General features: G+C 38.9%; 1 protein-coding gene across 1 annotated transcript in view; it reads right to left on the reverse strand.

The window, feature by feature from the left end:
• Positions 1-565: 565 nt before the first annotated feature.
• Positions 566-19,901, reverse strand: part of myt1la (myelin transcription factor 1-like, a) — a 66,383-nt gene continuing 47,047 nt past the window's right edge. Inside the window, 13 exon segments of the mRNA XM_038726520.1 lie at positions 566-2,947; positions 4,628-4,690; positions 6,680-6,823; positions 7,789-7,892; positions 7,969-8,060; positions 8,327-8,548; positions 9,994-10,077; positions 10,193-10,255; positions 10,470-10,538; positions 11,023-11,174; positions 15,468-15,692; positions 17,038-17,342; positions 19,035-19,255. Coding sequence (XP_038582448.1) covers positions 2,807-2,947; positions 4,628-4,690; positions 6,680-6,823; positions 7,789-7,892; positions 7,969-8,060; positions 8,327-8,548; positions 9,994-10,077; positions 10,193-10,255; positions 10,470-10,538; positions 11,023-11,174; positions 15,468-15,692; positions 17,038-17,342; positions 19,035-19,255 — 1,885 coding nt within the window. The 3' untranslated portion in view covers positions 566-2,806.

Here is a 19,901-nt window from a genome sequence, read left to right on the forward strand (position 1 = left end):
TGGCATTTGTTTTTCCTTCCTGTGGGAACTGGACTGATAGCAGAGAAATGTTTCGGTCATCTGAAAAAAATATCACACCAATTAAACAGCTGTAATTTGGTTTAAATTATAGACGTCAACTCCCCTGAATGTCTTTATGTAAGAAAATATTTTCCACATTTTCTGACATGATCACATGTACTTACTAGATCTGCTTGTTACAATACGTCAGTGGAGCCATATGATGCTTACAATGAAGTGATAGTGTGTCATTCAAACCCAAGGTGGCATGTTTTAGCAAAAAATCGCCATGTCTTCTATTAGGGGTGTGAATCACCAGAGGCCCCCACGATACGATATTATCACGATATTTATATTGCGATTCGATTTTATTGCGATTTTAAATATATTGAGATATATTGCAATTTATTACCTTTTTCCAACTTCCAGTTAGGTCCCTAAAGTCAAACTTTGTCAACATCTGTTTATCTAAAAAGATACATTTCTCTGTTTGTTCATATCACTTTTTCAGTCCTCTATATGGTCCTGTTAAGTTTTCTAGTGGACTAAAAAAGCAATAGATTTTATTATTCTAGTACCAAAAAGTTAAAACTCCCATCTGCAATTTATATAATAAAAAATCGATACTTGGCGTCCGTGTATCGATACAGTATTGCCATGGCAAATATCACGATACTACTTGCTTGGATGCATCTCCCTGAAATGCTCCTTGGGAGTTGAAGTTCTCTTCTCCCTTTCAGCTTTTATGCACACAAGTTTGTTCTTTTGACTTTTTGCACCGATAAAAACCGATAATAACTCAGGTGTTTCAGGTCCATCCAAACTTTGAAGACAATGTATATATATTTTTTTTACTTTTGCAAAACCCTGGATGCCAGAAATAACTCCTTTCATTCTTATTTCCAATTTGTATAAAGTTGCCTCTCACTTTTTAAAATTCCAATAATAAAATATTATTTGTCCCATATTAACCAATGAAACGATGCATTCATGTTTTATAATTTACATTCACAACATTATGTTTTAGATGGTAACAACTGGAGCATTTCTTGTACTTAAGAATTAACCTGAAAGGTAACGTTTGAGACAAATGTTTGTCAGTGTGGTTCAGCATTCTGTGGGTTTGATGCTAAAAACATATACCAGAGGAGGAGGTTAACAATGTAAGGGAGCCAGAGGGGGAGTTTTCCTTTAAATAACAAATCAACTCAATGAAAATTGTTCCAAGTTGCTTTCAAACAGGAATCACCCAGCACCAAGTCTTCTCATAGTCACAGTTTCCACAAACTCGCTGTACAGTTTTTGCTTCATTTACCACGTGATGATACTTTGACATTACTCCAATAAAGTGCATGCATGATCGACGGTGTTCAGAAAACATATTCCATCAGTACAGTGTTTTCAGACTGAATGTCACCGTAAGGCCGATTCAGATCAAATACTCAGTCGGTAAATTCTGCACAGACATGGAGTTACGACTGCTGGCTCTAGTTTTCATTCATCTTTTCAATAACAATCAAATATAATAAAAAAAAGTGCTGCTTGGTCATCATGTCGTCTGGCATCATGTCCCATTGTGGCTCAGACAATAAGATGCATGATTGGAAAGACGTTTTCAACAGGACGAGTGCAATATACAATGACGAATGGGGACGTTTGACCCTGTAAGTCCAGTGGAGCCATCAGCCTTTAGAAAGAAAAATCACATCTACAAATCCTTTCGCCTGCCAAGTGCCTCTTAATTGACAATAAAAACATCAAAACATGGAAACAAAGGTGTCCCTGTGCAAAGTCGATCATGACAGAACCAAAGTCCTTTCACCCGCGTCAGATTCCCAAAACATGATTGTAGTAAAAGGTTTATACAAAACGCAATACATTTATAGTTAGTAAAAAGATCTATCAGCTCTTTGCTAGTTTTATTCATAAGAAATTGCATATACCCAAACATTTTTTTTCATATAGATTGCATCCCATATCTAAACAAACGATTTATTATTATCATACCAATATTGCTGACACGTTGTCCTATTAGCTAGTCAAGGTTGATGATTAAAAGAAATTCAGAATGGCAGATTGTCTCCTACATTTTCTGTAGCCATTGGTCTTTCCGCTCCGGTCTTTTCGCATGAGCAAAGAAAAGCAACAGAACAGGACAGTTTGAAACGAAACAACTCCGAAGGGGATGATGGGATTTGCACCAGTAAGTTTCCGTGTCATGATGTTTGAAATCTTCGTGCTTATAGCAATGGTTCTTGTCATAATTTTAGCTTAAGATTTACAGTTATTTCAGTGTCCACATGATCCACTTTCAAACATTACAAAAATTAGTGAATTCCATCCATTAACCAACCTCAAGCTTTACAACTCGTGAGAAAAGCCTGATTTTCGCACTCGCCGCTTTGCTCCCCGTTAAACCCGTGACGCCCAGTTTTTTAATGTATGTAAATCGCATTAAAATGAAAAAAAAAAAAATGATTCAAGCTTACAATAAATAAATACATACATATACACTAGAATGTGCATACATTAGCAGCTATAAACAGTACATCACATTATATTAGATCATATGAAAATGTACAAAACGTGAATGTTTGTTTAAAACGTTGGTAATTGTTTTTCAAAGCAAGGCAACAACAATCAAAATAATTTTAAAAAAGAGATACCCATGGAGTTGAGAGCATAACAGCAGAATAAATAAAAGAACTATGGTAGATTACAGCAGCAAAAAACAACCATTCCCATCTTTTTGACTTTTTTTGTTGTTGATTTTGCTTTGCATTTGTTATTTGGGCCTCCGTCAGGACTAGACCTGGATACCCTGAACGGCCTGTTTGATGTTCTCCAGCAGCGCCTTGTTCTCCGGGCTCTGGTACTGGTCCTGGTGAGTGTACATGTCTGTCAGTGTACTCACATAAGTGTCAAAGTTCTGTTCATTCATTGGCTCCTGTGAGGGGAAAGAAACCCATGAAGAAACAAACAATCAGAGGGATTAGAGGAGGTGTGTTTTTTGACAATCAGTATATTTTCTATAAAACATTGTGGGAAAGGTTTGGAAGACAGGCGGGCAGCAAGGGAGGGAGGGAACACCATCAGGAAAGCATGGCTCAGTTACACAAACTCACTAAAATACTCCTTTTTTTATTACATTTAAATACTATGAATAATAACTATCCTTCAGCCCGTGAAGGTTTACACAGTGCAATTCCAAACCATGCAAAAATTAGGAGAGGGATGGTTAGCTGGTGGATAGATGGAAGGTTAATGTTTAGCATATGGAGAAAAAATCAGGATGTTACAAACCAATGGGAAGTTAATGGGCAGATGAAATAGACACAACTGGTAATTCATCATTAGCTTAGCCGAGTGGGAGTTTTAGTCGTTTAAATATTTCTCAGGGACAGAGCAGCTTTGGCTTCAAAGACAGTCTTATTAGTTGAGTTAAAGCTTAGTGGGCAAAACAACCAAGCATTACATTTGTTCAAGTTCTACTGGAAAGGTTGTGATTTCTGTTTGTTGGGATGAGCAAAGTTTTACATGTGGCGTACCTCAAGGCTCGATTTTAGGCCCAGATCTTTTTAACCTGCATGTGCTTTCTTAGTCAAGTATCCCAAGACACTTATGTCTGTATTAGACGTATCATCACAGGCAATCCAAGGCTAATGTTCATTGCCAATGCAGGAAATAGTGGGCCTTATACTGTATGTAGCAAAGGGGAAGTAAGGCTGTGGAGCTTGGAGTGGTGGATGGTCATGTGACATCCAACATTCATCCAAGAGACCATCCCATCTGCACCCCGTCACAGACCTGCAAATAACATATGCCTTTTTATTAACCTTTCACTAACCATAACCCGGTGTCTTACCCTAACCACTATCTTCCCCCTAACCATAACCATACCATAGTTGTCTTGTGCAGAGATTGTAGAAAGCAAACAAACAAACGTTAGAATTGGGCGTAAAAAAGAATGCCATCCGAGGTTTTGCAGAATCGTTTAATATCAATGTTCTTGTCTGCTAATATTGTTGCATCTGCAAACATTTCATCAATTTCCAGTGGGAATCTATACATTTTAACAATGTCCAATCACTTGTCTCAGTCAAGCTTAATAATCAGAATAATCCCTTTTATTTTGCATAACAGAATGTTGTTCCCTCTTTTCCACATTGGGTCCGACCAACTGAGGTTAAACTCAATCCAATTTAAATAATTTCAGATTCCAGAGCAGCTCTGCCTCCAGGTGTGCTAAAGAAATGTCTCTTACCATTGCTTTATCACGTGAATCTCATTTGTATCATTAAGTCAGAGGTTTTTTTTAATCAGATAAATTATATCAGTTAATGTATTTGTGTTTTCCAATTAATTATGAGTTCAACATTTAAATGCTGCTAGAAATAACAAACCAGACCTGACACTCTGAAATGCGACAAATTGTTTTTAAAGAGGTTTTATCTTCTTAAATATTATGGGGGGTTTTGCCATTTCAAAAAAAGTTCTAGAAGGCATCAAACCACATCAGATTGTTTTTGTCTTGTTGTGCCACAGTGGACTAAAGGAGTAACAGGAAGGGGAGGATGACAGTGCAGAAGAGAAGGATAATTGGATAAAGGACAAATGGATCTCTTACTCTGGGAGGCATCTGTAAACAGCAGTTATGCTTTACTGGGGCCTCTTTCTGTGGCAGCGGTCTCTACAGGAGAGGGTGTACAGAGAAGTCTATTAGCCCGCTAGACACACGGTAGCGGTCACAAAGGCTTCATAAGCTACACCAAGAAAAATACGCACAACGTCCGCCTTAGCAAGTCACTTCCCCTCCGGCTCAGATTTAATTTTTACTCAGATCTGATCATAGAGAACAGAAAAACAAAAAAACGCAAAATGAAACTTCGGAAAGTTATCATACCTGAAATAACAACGATGTCATGCTTTTAACTCAGCTTAAACTGGAAATTAACTGTACTAAAAATAAAATGAATGTGACATTGTTTGCCGTTTTTTACTTTGCAAATCAGTGTTCACATCTTGTTCTCGATATATCTATCTAGATTATGTACAACAATATATATCAACAGTTACGCAAAAAATTCAGATCTGAGCACCAATTTAGATCACAGAATGAAGTCATGAGCCTTACATTCATTTTGGTAATATTCTGGAGTAAATGAATTGAATGCGGAAATGTCCACTCTTACTGACGCAAATAAACTTACTTGAAGAAAATCAAGCGAAAACACGTCAGTACTGTTTGTTTTGTTTTTTAAATCAAAAGGAGTGAAAGTAACACAGAGCTCATTTCAGGAGGGATAAAAAAAATCTAAATCCTTGTTAAGACGGAAGTGTTTTCTTACAGTGTGATATGAAGCAAATCCCGCACATGAGTGAGAGGACAGGAAGAGTCCAGTTATCAAGCAACTTAGTTTCTTAAAGAGAGATTATCCAATTAGCCCCAGTCTTCTTTCTACACTGAGACAACATGACGTCACTCAAACTGAAAAAAGACGGGGCCGTTTCTTTATATGAAACTCTGTGAGGTGTTGTAAAGCACAGACGAAGCACAGCATGGACTGCTGGGAAAAAAAGAAGGTGGCGAACAGAAAGAAGCAGATGAAGAAAAACTGAGTGTCGCTACAGAAAAGGCTAGAGACGACTTTAAACACCTCCCTGGATTAAAATCGTGAGTCAATGTTGACATCTTTACTGTCCCACAAAGAGAACTTTTAAAATAAATAATTCTTTAAATATGAAACTGACGAAGATCTGAGAGAAGCTTCAAGTTCCTTCAGATAAACTGATAAAAATTAAACAATATAAAATTTAAATAAAGGATGTTTTATTTCAAGTTTATCAATCTGCAAAATCTTGTCTATTATTTAGTCATCCAACTTATTTACTTCAATGCAAGAGCAAAAACAAACTCCTTGTTTCATATTTCATGATAGGACAATCATCTACAGACTATTCTAAAAACAAAACTTACTTCAGATTAGAGACAAATTCAATTTACTGGCAGTTTTTTTTTTGTTTTTTTTACAGAATTCATTTTTAAGAACAACCAAATATTAAACACAAATTTCCATCCCTCCGGCAATTTGTAATTTTGCCATTACAGGAATTAACAAACGTTTAACCCCTTCATTATTTACAATAATGGTTCAACCTACCAGGGGTACTTTTAGATTTCACTTATTCTTCCCTCATTAATTATTGGCAATTAATATAATTCAGGACCAATATTGGTTCAGGGCTCAGGTCAAACTACATTCAAATACATTAAAGCCTGAAGGACTCCATGGTTGTGTTTGTGGAAGAAGGAAGCTGACATGCTAAAGTCAGGGCAATAAAATCCCTCAGGACAGACTACCAGCTTCTGACAATTACAAGAATTATCAGCAAGCTCTTTGGGTAGGTAGGTTGTTGTCTAATGACCTAACAAAATCAAACTTATGCACTGTTCTTACATTAATTTGTTCAGTATTTCTTCAAATGATTTATATTAATATGGTTTGAATCAGTCAATTTAAGAGTACATTTGAGATCATTTGACTGAATCTTGAGGCAAAGTTGATCAGTCTAGATACAAGAAAATATTACTTCCAATAATGTTTTTTGCTGTAAAGCCTAAGGCTGTAGAAATATAAGCCTTAACAAACCATTCGCCTCAGGTCACGCCACTTCTTACCATGTGTGGAAGCTGGATGTTAGCTAAGCTGTTGATGAGCGACTGGCTGAGGTTGGCCAGCTCGTGCAGCAGCGAGTCGTTCTGCTGTTCAATCACTTTGTTCTCCTCCTCAATGGACTTCAGGTTGGTCTCCATGGTGGTGATCTACCAGACGATTAAATCAAGTATTAGCATTTCACGGAGAGATGAAAGGGAACGAGTGAGAGAGAAATGTGTTAAATGTCCCCAGCCAGATGTGAACTGGGGATGTTGTGGTTCATGGTCAGCGTCTTAACCTCCAGGTTACTTTCAAGTAGAACCAGTTGTAATTAAGTAGTAAATTAAAACATAATTTATGTGAGGAAATGTACATTATACTAAACATATCAAACCAACAGGTAAGTATTGAGAAAGAGTTAAGTTTGGATTATCAGCAAACAGCATAAAAATGGGAGCAGATAAAAAAGGTAGATGTCTTACTAAAATATGACAAACTATACTTTATAATATAGATTATATTATAAATGAATGAAATGTCTCTAATATAAACCTATCTTAAATAAAGGTATGAATGCTATTTGAAAATTTAAATCTTGGCAAAACGTCACCAATTATCAATCGCAGTTTGACTCCTCGACTGCAGAGAATTCACTTTCCTTCTCAATGTGTCTAAAATGGCAAAATGTTCTACACACACGAACAAATTTTTAAAATTAGATATAAACCCATAGTATAGTGAAAAAGTTTGGTCTGTAACAGGAATCTAGTTTATTTTTAGCTCTTTATCCATAACAGTATCAATCCACCCATTTACTGTAAATATACTTAAACTATTATACTTACTGTTTTGTTTATTTATTTTTTAACATACACACACACACACTTACTGTTTTATTTATTTATTTAATTTTAATTTTTAATATTTCTTCATTTTTTTATAACACAAACACACATACGCTTTGATTGCTTTACGCTTTAATTACTTGTTTAATTAAATGTATGGGGTTGATTGTTCTTATGTTGTATGTATGATGCTTTGGCAATAATGTTGTTACACATTCATGCCAATAAAGCTAATCTGAATTAATGTATTTATGTTACAGTAAACAGCCACTCAGAAACTGTCTTACTTGTGTCCTCAGTTTTATCATGTCTGACTCCACTTGATTGTTGGACTCATTCAGATCTTTGATTTCTTCATCCAGCTGTTTGATTTCTTCATCATTTTCTATGCCTGAAACCAAAAACAATTTAAGTTGATTTGCATAAAGTTTTTATTTTCTTTTTTAGGGGTAGGGTTTGGCTCTGACCTTTGCTTGCTCTTTGCTTGATTGTCAGCATTTCCACACTGCTCATCCTGGCCTTCTTCATGGCCGAGGTGGCACGAGGACAACCGGAGAGACTGGAATAAAACCCACGCATTGAGAAAAGGTTTACTGCGATGGATCATCTATATGCTGCAGGTTTGCGTGTCTGTGATGGTTTTACTTTAGAAATGGAGTAAAGCCAATGGCAGCCTGTATTGAAGCAAATCTATGCGTGGTATGATTTGCAAAATAGTCATCAGGATAAGCATCATAGAGTTGAGGAAATGAATAAGTAAAAAATGAAAACAGCAGTAATTATAAACAAAAAACTGTGATACAGATGAATCAGATCCCCGCCCACCTCCGATGGGTCAGGAAGCTCCCGCTGACGTGTCCTGAGCCGTCACAGCCCGGGGTTGGGCAGCTCATGCCGTCCGTTTTGCCAGATTTCCAGACAAACTGCGAGCCGTTGACGTAGCTGTCCTTCTGCCTCTTTGCTGCCAAGGGGCAGCCTGACGCGCTGCGGTGGGAGGCGTACTTCCCCGTCACATGACCCTGTCCATCACAGCCCGGCACCGGACACCTGAGAGGACGGACACAGAGGTGTCATTTTGTCTGCTTTATCGCATAGTACCAACGACATAATGGCAAACTGCGGCAGAACAGCGTCAGAAGTGTTGTCAGTGGGGGCACTCCAAAACCCGACCACCGCAACGTTTGATTTTCGGGCACACAGAATGGCACACAAGTATCCCCCACAGCTCTGTTCAGGACTGGTTTGATGGAGGGAGGGAGGACTCCCCTCCTTACGAATCACCTCCTCCCCTCCAAGCATCCCAGGCCACAGCGGTTTAACGAAGAGCAGGACAAACGCCGCTCACTCTGCTGATGACACCTCCTCAGCTTCCAGACGCTCTGCTCTGCCTCCTGCATCCCAAAACGCCCTTCGCGTGACATTTGGGCTGATTAGAATGAGCCGAGCGACGGCGGGCCGCTCCCCAGCCGAGCTCAGGTTAAGCTTAATTATTATTTCACTGTTAATGATGATGGTGGATGGAACAGAGGTGGCAGCAACAGCTGGCTGCAGACTGACACCGGCTGAACTTTAGATTATTCACAAGGTCGTACTGGCTTAACACGGCTCTGCTTTAACGAAAATGTCAAGCGCTCACTAGTGCTAACCTTTGCTGACTTGGCCTGCTGGGAGCGGGAGGTGAAGTAGAGGACTGACCACAGCTCCTCTCTAAAATATTCTTTCCTAAAGTTAGAAAGGTCAGCGTACACAGGCAGCATTTTAAGAGTGTAGACGGACTAATCTTTCAACAGCATGACACATGCTTTAAGTTCAGTTTACGTATTTGGAAATATATATATGTATGTTTCAAACTTACATTACTAATTTCATTTCAAACATTTTCAAACTGGTGATGAAACATTTTGTTGATTAATTGATTAGTCAACAGACAGATAATTTATTGACAACTATTTTGATTATCGGTTACTTATTTCAGTCATTTATCAGTTAGAAATTCCACACAATCACTGGTTCCAGCTTTGCCAAAGTTCCAGAGTTGCTTTTCTATGTTTTATAATATCAGTTGTATAATGTGATGATCATTGGTACCCATCTCTCGAACATCCTAAATGATCCCTAAAGGACAGTACCCACCCAGCCACAGCCTGTTCACCCTGCTGCCTTCTGGGAGGAGATGTAGAAGTTTCTGCTGCTGCACCACCAGACTGCAGAGCAGCTTTTTCCCCAAGCTATCAGACTCTTAAACTCTAATTCATCCTCAGCACTGCTCCAGTGATTATAGTTTATTTCTGTTTACCATTTTTCATAATTAATTCTTTATTAATGAATATCATCAGCTATGTAGCAGAAGGGAGTTACAAAACTCAATTTCACTCTAAAACTTATTATATTGTGACAATAAATCTACCTACCAATGTGAAAACTTCCCCTTTGGGCTCACAGAACTTGTAATGTTTTTTTTTTTTTTTTTTTAAGTAAGTAAGAAACCTTACTTGATTGGCTCCTGGTCGTCCTTATCCTCTTTGCTGTGCAGGATTTTGATTCCGCTCTTCTTGGCTCGTGGACAACCGGACAGACTGCAGGATAGAAGACAAGCTTTAAGAGACACTTACATTGAATTACTGTATGTATTTGTCATAGTTTCATGTGAGGCTGCAGGCAGTAGTGTAGTCTGAAGCGTGGTTACTCTACCTCCTATGGGAGGCGTAGTTTCCAGTGATGTGTCCAGATCCATCACAGCCGGGGGTCGGACACCTGAGGCACACACACAAGGGTTAACCAGCGCCACAGGAGGCAAAACCTCACAACTGTGTTACCACATGATGGTACTGTAAGACAACCGTAAAAGGAATACTGAATGAGCTCCATCTGAACCTCCAAACTGCACAGACTCTGTCTTGTTTAGTGGTCTTAACTGAGTGCAGTCCTGCTCTGAACATGCTCCAAATTATATTGACTTTGTATTCACTTGAGTTCTTGAGAGTTGGTCGTCATCATCCCGCGGATGTTCTTGTCGGCCAGCTGGCAGCTTGACAACCTGCAGGAGGACGGGAGACACAGACTGAACACCGACATTCAAACTTGATTCTGAATCTTGTATTCACAGTGAAAAAAGGTTGTTAATTTTTTATCACTTTTTAACAACAAAATGCATTTGAAGTTATTGTATGTCCCTTCATGAGAAACTAGCCTTGAAGACATGCAGTACACATAAATATACATATAAATATAACCCAAAACTAAAACAAACTAATCTTAAAGAAGACCCAGAGGCAGAAAAAACAAACAAATTAACAACCTTGCAAATTTAAATACATAGCACAATAGCCAGAGGTATAAAAGAATTATATGTAGTTAATTTTTTTATTTAGGCTGCTCATCGCAAGTGCAAAAGTTTTTTCCTGCCCAAAATGCACTTGGCTGTGTGTAGCGCCTATTTATTGTTCATGTTATTTCAATTATGTTTAATATAAACACTGAGGCAGTGTGTTAATCAGGTTAGAGGCATGAGTGAGTCTTACGTGATGAGCTCCTTCTTGCTCTCCTTGCAGGGCGGGTACTTGTGGTGTTTGGGGCTGGGCATGGTGACCTCGGACGGGTAGCGCTGCTCGTCCATCAGGTCCTGGAAGGGATCCAGCTCGTCGCTCTGGTGTAGGGACGAGAAATAGGCCGACTGCAACATGTCACTACGGGCTCCATGGTAACATATTTACACAAAAGTACAATATTACAACATGTTTACACAGACGATGACTCAGGTTTGTCCACCAGTACGAAGAATATTCAAGTTCAAAGTTCCATTTTTCTCACTTTCTTCAAAGGCAAAACTCACCAGTAGATTATTCATTTGCAAGACTTAATGACATTTACATGTACGACAGATACTTTATACAGCTTTTTTAAAAAGTAGTAGTGCGGTGTAATGTATTTTGTCCCATGGCTGGACAGCAGTTTTGTGGTAATTTAAGCATTTTGGTGTGTTTAAAAAAATATTTCTGAACTTCTTTGTAAAGTATATTGTTTCATGGTGGGCTTGCTTTGATTGTGCCACAGTGATTCTTTTTGTATGTGCTCCAGTGTTGCATGTTTTCTTATCTCTCAGTGTGTTAAATATGTGTAAGTACAGGGAGCAGTTTTTATTTATGCTGTATTGCGGTTCTTCTTATTAACAAGTTATTAATCTCTATTTTCATTTAGTGGGTGTGACAAATACTGTAACTACCAAATTATATTATCTTAACAGTACTCAGTGGTTGATGATAAGACACTTTGAAGTCTCATTGTTGGCAGCTGAACAGGATATCCAGGTAAATATTTGTCCCTCCCTCAGTTTATCCATCTGTGTGCTAGGTTTATCATTTCCAATATTTTTTCTCTGCTGTAGAATCTGTAAAATCAGCTGGAGGTGAGAATACACCTATTTCCTCCTGCTTCCAGCGTGCCCATACTGTATTATTTGATTATTTCCACACATGGTAATGCTGCAGTGAAATATATCAGCACCAGTTAACCAGTTCACAGTCCTTCTGCACCAGTTGGATTCAGAGCTTTAAGAGCTTTTGTGGCTGTGAGTGCTGCAGTCTGCTCTGCAGTCCACACATCACACCTCCTCAGTCGGGACCAGAAATCGTTCAGGACTGTCTGGAGAAAATCCCATCAGCCGGCGAGCTCCAGGCTCCGGCCTCCTCTGCAATGTCGTGCTTCATTAACAAACGCAATTACTCTCCTGATTAAAACCTTTCACTTCAGCGCTCTAAATCCAACGAGGCAAATGTAGCAATTTGCTGCATGGATTGCTCTGTGTGATATCAGATCTGTGAGGGTTTAAAGTGTGCAGATGATCTATCATGTTTTACTTATGTATTAGCGGTGTAATTCAGCATTTTAATGCACCATGCTCGAGCTCCTGAAGCGTTCATTCCGAGAGGTGCTGGGTCTGAGCAGACGTAGTGCCGCTTTTGACCACACGAGTGCGCACTGAGCCTGAAGGAGAGATGGCTGCATCATTTTATCAACCAGGGCTTTTTTATCAAACTGGTAAAAGTTAAAGATACGAGTCAAAATCATTTTACTTACTCGCTTAAGAATAAAGTATGGAGGTAAAGGTATTGTAGTTTAGTCTACTATTACCGCTACTGGCAGCACAATCGGCTAATGTGGCATTAATTTAGTTTGCAAGCATTTTTCATGATCTTCCTTGTCTGCACAGGTTTTATTAAAGCTTATCAAAATCACATGTTTTAGTAAAATGTAAGGATGGAATCTCTCTCCATATTTGCAGTATAATGCACCACGTTTTACTTGCACCTCGTTATTTAAATGTCCAAATTATTTGTAATTGAATGCACTATGTAGTGCCCTAGAATGAAAACAGTAGTGACCACGGTATGTACACTACTTTATGCTAACAATCCTACACTGCAATTGTTGTTGTGTGAGTCTACAGCTGCCAGTGATGACGCAAATCATGATGATTGATTGAAGTGTCAATTTCAATATCTCAATTTACCGCTCCCTGTAGAGTGCCTATTATATAGGGAGCAGTGAATGAGGGAGTGATTTTGGACACAGCTGTAGTCTCTGATTGACTATTCCTGCTCCGTTTAGACACTTTGAACTTTGAAGAGGGAAAAATGTGCCGCATTCTTCTCTTTCAGTGAAGAACTATTTTACTCTCAAGCAGTTTTGTAAAAGCATTCTTAAGTGTAATTGTCAGATGTTTGATAAGTTACAGTTTCTGGTCTGATTAGGATTAGCTTAATGCTGCCTTCTTATCACTTAGGACATTTACACTCTCTCTCTGCAAGTTTTTAAAACGCAAACAAAGTTTATTTCCTTGTGAAGAAAGCAAGCTCCTCTGTTAAAGCTCCTTTGTCTCTGGCCTTTCCTTATTATTTGGCTCTTTGCACTGCTGAACTATTTCTATTCAGTGGCTCCAGGGTGAGGAATAACAACAAAAACTGAGCGGTGATGTACAACTTTGGCAAGCACCGTCGTTCTGTGTTAGCGAAGGTGTTCACATACACACATACTGGACCTTTCTAAACTTACAACATTCCTTATTATGTATGTAAAGTGATGCAAAAATTATGCGTACTAGTACACCCTCGCAAAATAAGTCCACAACTTCTCTGTAGTGCTTTTCTGCTATGCATCAGGGCGGCAAGCATCCCTTTAAACAGCTTATTAACTGTAATCATCTCTTAATCTATGCGCACACCCTTTAAGTAATATCAACTCTGGATCCCTTAAATCTTTCAATTTCATGCTTCAAATTATCCTTACTTGCCGTGATTAGGGGACAGGCTGCCTAAATATGAAACTAGGTGGTTAAAGCTTTAATCAGAACTGTAAGGGCAGAGTGTGGAGCATGAGCAACATTTAGAGTTTCAATTTGGTCCAAAAGTTATGCTCATGTTTTCATATAACTTATATGTCACATTAATTTTTGAATGAAAAGTTTAAAGTTAAGTGATTCTACTATCTCTGCTTCCTTATCACTTAAGACTTTTTACCTATTGTCTAAAAATGACCCCAATAATCCGTTAATATGTGTCAGTGTAAATAAGTCCATTCATCTGCAAACTGGTGAGGCGCTTTGGATATAAACTCACTGACGGGTCTGCAGTATCTCTTTTCATTATCTGATGATGTCGATTTCAGCTGCAGCACAAATCACATTAAGAAACTCTAAACTGTAGACTTCTACAGTATAAATTAAAAACTATAAAATAACTCCTCAGTTAAAAGTTGTGTAAACCCTGAACTCTCAATGTACTTGCTGGTAAAGTATAAGTTTTGCAAACTGTAGGCTGTTTCAGTGCCTGAGTAAAACAGTGGTGGATGAAGTTTTCAGATCCTTTACTGAAGTACTAACCCCACTGCATTGACTGCACTGTTACTTGAGTAACAGTAAACTGTACTTTATACTTACATATATTATATTTGTATCACTCATGCATTAATGTAAAAGCAGCATTTTTTCTGTTGGTTGAGGTGGAGCTCATTTTTACCTATTTTGTATTAGACTGCAACTAATTATTTTCATTTTGGATTCATCTGCTGATAATTTTTTCAATTAATCGATTGATTGTTTGATTTGTAAAATTCTGAAAATAGTGAGAAATGCCATCACAATCCCAGAGAGCCCAAAGGGACACCTTCACAATGCTTGTTTTGTCCAACCAGCAGTCCAAACCGTTTCAGCTGTACATGTATAAACTGTTGAGGAGTTTAATTTATGACAAAGCATCATATTTTTGAAGCTCTTCTTATGTTTTGTGTGCTTAAATCTTCATTTGTAAACTAGTTTCTAAAGCTGTCAGATAAATGTAGTGAAGTAAAGAGTACAATATTTCCCTCTGAGATGTGGGGAAGCAGAAGTAGAAAGTGGCATGAAAGTTAAATACTACCAGTGAAAACAGACATTGTACAGTTTGTACATTTAAAATTTAAAATTATTACCAATTAATTGTTAGAATAACCTTTTCTTTCAGTCAGTGCGCTGTAGGTCGGCTGAACATGCAAAAATGGAAAATTTGTCAACAAGTAAGCAAACATTTCCACACATATGATGAACAAAGTTTCCAATAATTTATCAATATTAAATGAATATGTACTTGCATTTAAATGGAGCGTTTTTTTCTTAATTCTTTGAGTCAATTAACTGAAATGGGAAATAAATGACATGTAAAATAAAGTGTTACTACTTAATCTAACTTCTGCAAACTGTAAAACTCAAAACTGCAAAGTCTATTGATTCTAAACACAGTAAACGATTTTAGGTCTGTTGTGTTTGATTCAAGCTGGAGTCAGCAATTTGGTGCTTTTATGAGGGAGACCTAAAGGGACGCTGGGATTTATTGGGTTGCACACTTTTAACATCTAGGTGTCTCTTGTTAGTTTCTCCAATGTCACCCATAGAATTAATGGAAACTTTGCAAAGTGATGTAGACCTTCCCGTTACCTCTTTGTGGTCCTGCTCTTCTCCCAGCCGTTTGATCTTGGTGTAGTCGACGGGCAGGTCCCAGCAGTCGGCTTCGCTCAGCTGGTAGCAGCGACTACTGAGCAGAGCCTGCCGCTGGGGCGACATCGGCTGCAGGGGGGTTAACACCGTCCCGCTTCCCTCCGGACCGCCAGGCTGACCGGCCACATCCACCACACCGCTGTCGTCCAGGTCGCCAACTGGACTCTGATGGAGACAGGCAGGGAAAGATCTGATGATCACTGGTGTAGATAAATAAAAGTAGATGGTGGAAAAGCAACATCTTTAAGTACAACACTTCTTTAATAACCAAAATTCAGCAATTTAGTGTTGTACTTTCTAAATGTTGGAATGTTGGGGGTGTCACAAGTTTTGGATTAAATATAAAATAGTCAAAATCAAAGCAGCAGAGGCGAGATATCCTGACTATGAGTCAAGCTCGAAAAACACTAGATCATTAGACCCTCCGTATAAATGCCCACGTCTTTCAAACGATATGCAACAACTGCATAACACACTGTTAAAAGTATGACGTCTCAACCCATCTGAGAATACTCTCATGACATGATCAGGGTTAGTTTCTCCTCCAGTCAGTTTACTGGTCAGTACTCTCCCTGAAGAGTAAACTGGTCATCATGTGTTAAATTGGTAGAGTGCCCCCTTAGAGGATCCTTATGAAAATGTTTCTTTATGTTATGTGTCAATGTTAAAAAAACAAACATTGGCTGATATGTCATCACCAGAGATTTTAAACTCTCAAATATCAATATCAGTATTTGCCTCAAAGTTTCAGTATCAGTCAGGCCCCTATGTGAAAGTTTGATTTAATCTACCTGGTCCAGATCTGCGTTATGAAAAAGTTTTTGTTGAATGCTCCTAGGTTCAGCTAGAAAAGCACCCTTAAAGCATAATGTTCATTTTATTACAACTTGTTCAACATGTCTGTCAGTAATAATAACATTGTACTCACCAAGTTGACTGCTGAGATCTGGAAACACGGGAAAAAAACAGTTTAACCATTTTATCTAAAGTACTTTATTTAGAGATAAAACAGCACGTGAGCGCACCTGAAATGTTGGTAAAAATCCTTCAATGCACAGGAAAACTATGTGCAAACAACTATGTTATTAACTGTAGGTCAGAGTTGAACTAAGAAGCAAATCTGAAATCTTTGATGGATGTTTAAAACAGACAGTTTAGAAATGTAACTGGATTTTTTTACAAACTCTCTGATGGTCTGACTGCTAACGTTTCTTGACCCATCTGACTTTTTTTAGTGATTTCACCATGTTCCTAGATGTCAACATTTATCTTGGTGGGTACAATGTTATTATTAAGAAGTTTTCAAAACAACAAAAATAAACCTGAATTATCCTATAAAACTATGAAGGACATGAGTCAAACCTTTACCATCAGATATATACAGAATATATATATATATATATATATATATATTCTGTATATATGAAAATAATGTTTCCAAAATTATAGTAATGTGTATTTTTCTAATGTGTATTTTTCTACTGTGTTTGTGTACACCGCCTCAGACTACCTGTGTCAGCAGGTCCTGGGGTTTCCCTCCAAGAGCGTGCGGGAGCTCCCTGCACCTCGTCGACAGGTTCAGGATGGCCGTGGCCGCCATGTGGGCTGCCTCCATATCGTGGGTGTAGTCAAAGCTGCTCTTACTGCAGGTGCTGCTGGCACTGCTTCCTCCCCCTCCCCCTCCTCCTCCTCCTCCTCCTCCTCCACCTCCTCCACCACCTCCTCCTCCCCCACAGCTCAGGCTGCTGCTGCTGCTGGGTGCATAGCTGCTGGTCGTACTGCTGGCCGGGCTCGACGTCTTGCAGTAGCGCTTAGCTGTGGGGATGCACACACGTATGCTTGATTTGTTAGATTGATGCTGGCATTTGGCCAAACTTTGCAGCAGGTGAATATTTACAGATGATCTAACATGAAAAACAGAAGTTCTGTTGCATTTAAAATAGGAAAATAATAGACAGACTGATGAGGGAAGGAGAGAGAGAGAGATATAAACTGAATGGCTGGTGATTAACTGATCAAAACCAACAATTAATGAATCTACTAACAAGCACTGTGTGTATCCAAAGCCTGTTATCTCTTCCCCCTCTGAGCCGTAGAGCTCAATTGTTGTCCAAAAACTATGACAAACACTAGGTGACATGTTCCTTCATCACCATGAACACACACACTGTAGTTTATTCTGACTCAGTCCCACATACACTGTACCGCTGCCCCAAATACTCACTAGAGCACCTCATGTGGATTAATCCTCAGCTGAAAATAGTCCCCAACAAATGCATTATTTTGTACTTGTACTGAAAAAAGTTTGCTAAAACTACAGTGACCAGCTGTTTATGGTAATTCTGTACTGTATATTGAAACTCCATTTGAAGATTTATTTCCTCAGTAGGAGCTAACTAGCCACAGAGAGGGTAGGAAAAGTCGGAAGGTATTTAGATATGGACTAATACATTGTTGGTTTTGGTCATATTGACATCAACAAAAATATGGAATAACACCTCACAAGGAGACACTTAGAGTCAGACGAAGAATAAGACAGAGGAGAAAAGAGAGGCAGCAGTAGGGACAAAGCAACAGGGAGGAAGACATAATGATTTTCTGCTGGTGTTATGGTGAATCGGGGCTCAGCAGGCTGGAGTGATGCTGATGGAGAGAAGGATGTTGGAAAGGCGGGAGGGAGTCGTGACGGAGGGGAGCACAGACACCTCGTCTAAAAACCTCCCTATTGCCTGCGTCTCACTAATGGCTCCCAGCCAAAGAAACAGGGTTGGCCTCCATTATCTCTCTCCTATTTCACAAACCCTCCATCCGCACCTCCTCACTCCCTCCACTGCTCAGAGGAGGCAGGCTCTTAGCTTGGCATTTCCATAACTCTGCTCTTGCTTTCACTCTAGCCATGTGGAGAGGCGGAAAACACCGGCGCTTTCAGTGCTCTAACAAAGAGAACACACTGAGTGCTGAGGATGTGTGTGTGTGTGTGTGTGTGTGTGTGTGTGTGTGTGTGTGTGTGTGTGTGCTGTCAAGCTATTATTGTAGTACAAAATGTTCTCCCTAGAACAGGAAAATGAATAGATAGTGGCATCATTTTGTAGGTTTCCTTCCCATTAAATAGGAATGGAAACATAATGAATTCAAATTAATAATCTTTTTTCATATTTACCAGAGGTGGAGAATTCGAAACATCAATATGGATAAATGGCACTAATGGCGCTAAGACAGAATGTAACTGATTTCTTCTGATAAATAATAACATTGTGGTTTCTGCTTCTTCTTCTTGTTGCTTTCTGTTATTCTTCTTGTTTAAATTCCAGTATTGTACTGTAGATGCAGCATCTGTGTATTATCTGTGCTGCCACCCACTGTGACATATTTCTTTTCAATGTGTGTACACGAGAACACCACCCCTCCTTCAAACAGAGGAGACAAATAAATGATGAATCATAGTCACATAATCTGATGATTTAGAATTCAGATCAGCTTTGTTGATGTGCATTCATTTTTCTTTACCATCGTATCCCTTTGGGGAGGTGTCACGCCCGTGGTGGGACTTGGTTGTTGGGCCTCTCTTTCCATATCCGCCATGCTGGTTGTCATAACCCGTGTAGTCATAGCTGGTCTTGGAGTATTTTTCCAGCTCTTTGGCCAGGTTAGACCGTGGTGTGCTGGTGGGAACGTTGTTTTTGTAGCCATACTGAGGAATCTCCAGCTGCTTGACGAAACACATTGGCCTGAAAGGCAACCAGAGGCAAAAATAGGCCGTTCATTGCACCATTCAGAATCCCTGATTTAAGAAATAGGTGTAAATATAATCAGTATTTTTCTCAAAGCCAAGTTGACAATGAACAAGACAAAGTAAACGCTGTGTTCATAGTGTATGGTGCAAATGTGACTGCACCATTTAGCATCCCTTAATAACAATCAGCAGTTTACCTGTATGACAAAACACACGCTCAGGAGGGGAATGTTTGTATACTGCTCATTTCACTATACCATTTGACATCCTTGATTTGTCTGAAGACATTTCCAAAAGCCCTTTTGTCTTATAGATGTTTCAGAGAAGCTTGGCCATTAATGCACTATTGTGCTTCCCCTGGTAAATAAAGTTTATATGATCTGCAGTTGTTTCCCACTAACACAAGTGTGGAAATTTTATCCATAAATATGGCTTTATAACAACCCAAAAAGACTGGGTTTATGTGCTGGTGGTTCATTGCATCATTTGGCATCACTGATTTAAGAAAACATGATATCTACAGCTGTTCCCCAAACCCAAGATGTCAATGAACAATAGAATATATTTGTATTTGAATGCACAATTTGGCATCCCTTATTAATATATGACAATTAAAGGTTGCACTGGATGAGTTAACACAT

Source organism: Micropterus salmoides, unplaced genomic scaffold, assembly GCF_014851395.1.
Source record: "Micropterus salmoides isolate LMB-PRFRI ecotype aquatic unplaced genomic scaffold, ASM1485139v1 Ms_hic_scaffold_18, whole genome shotgun sequence".
In the NCBI taxonomy this organism is placed as follows: Eukaryota; Metazoa; Chordata; class Actinopteri; order Centrarchiformes; family Centrarchidae; genus Micropterus; species Micropterus salmoides.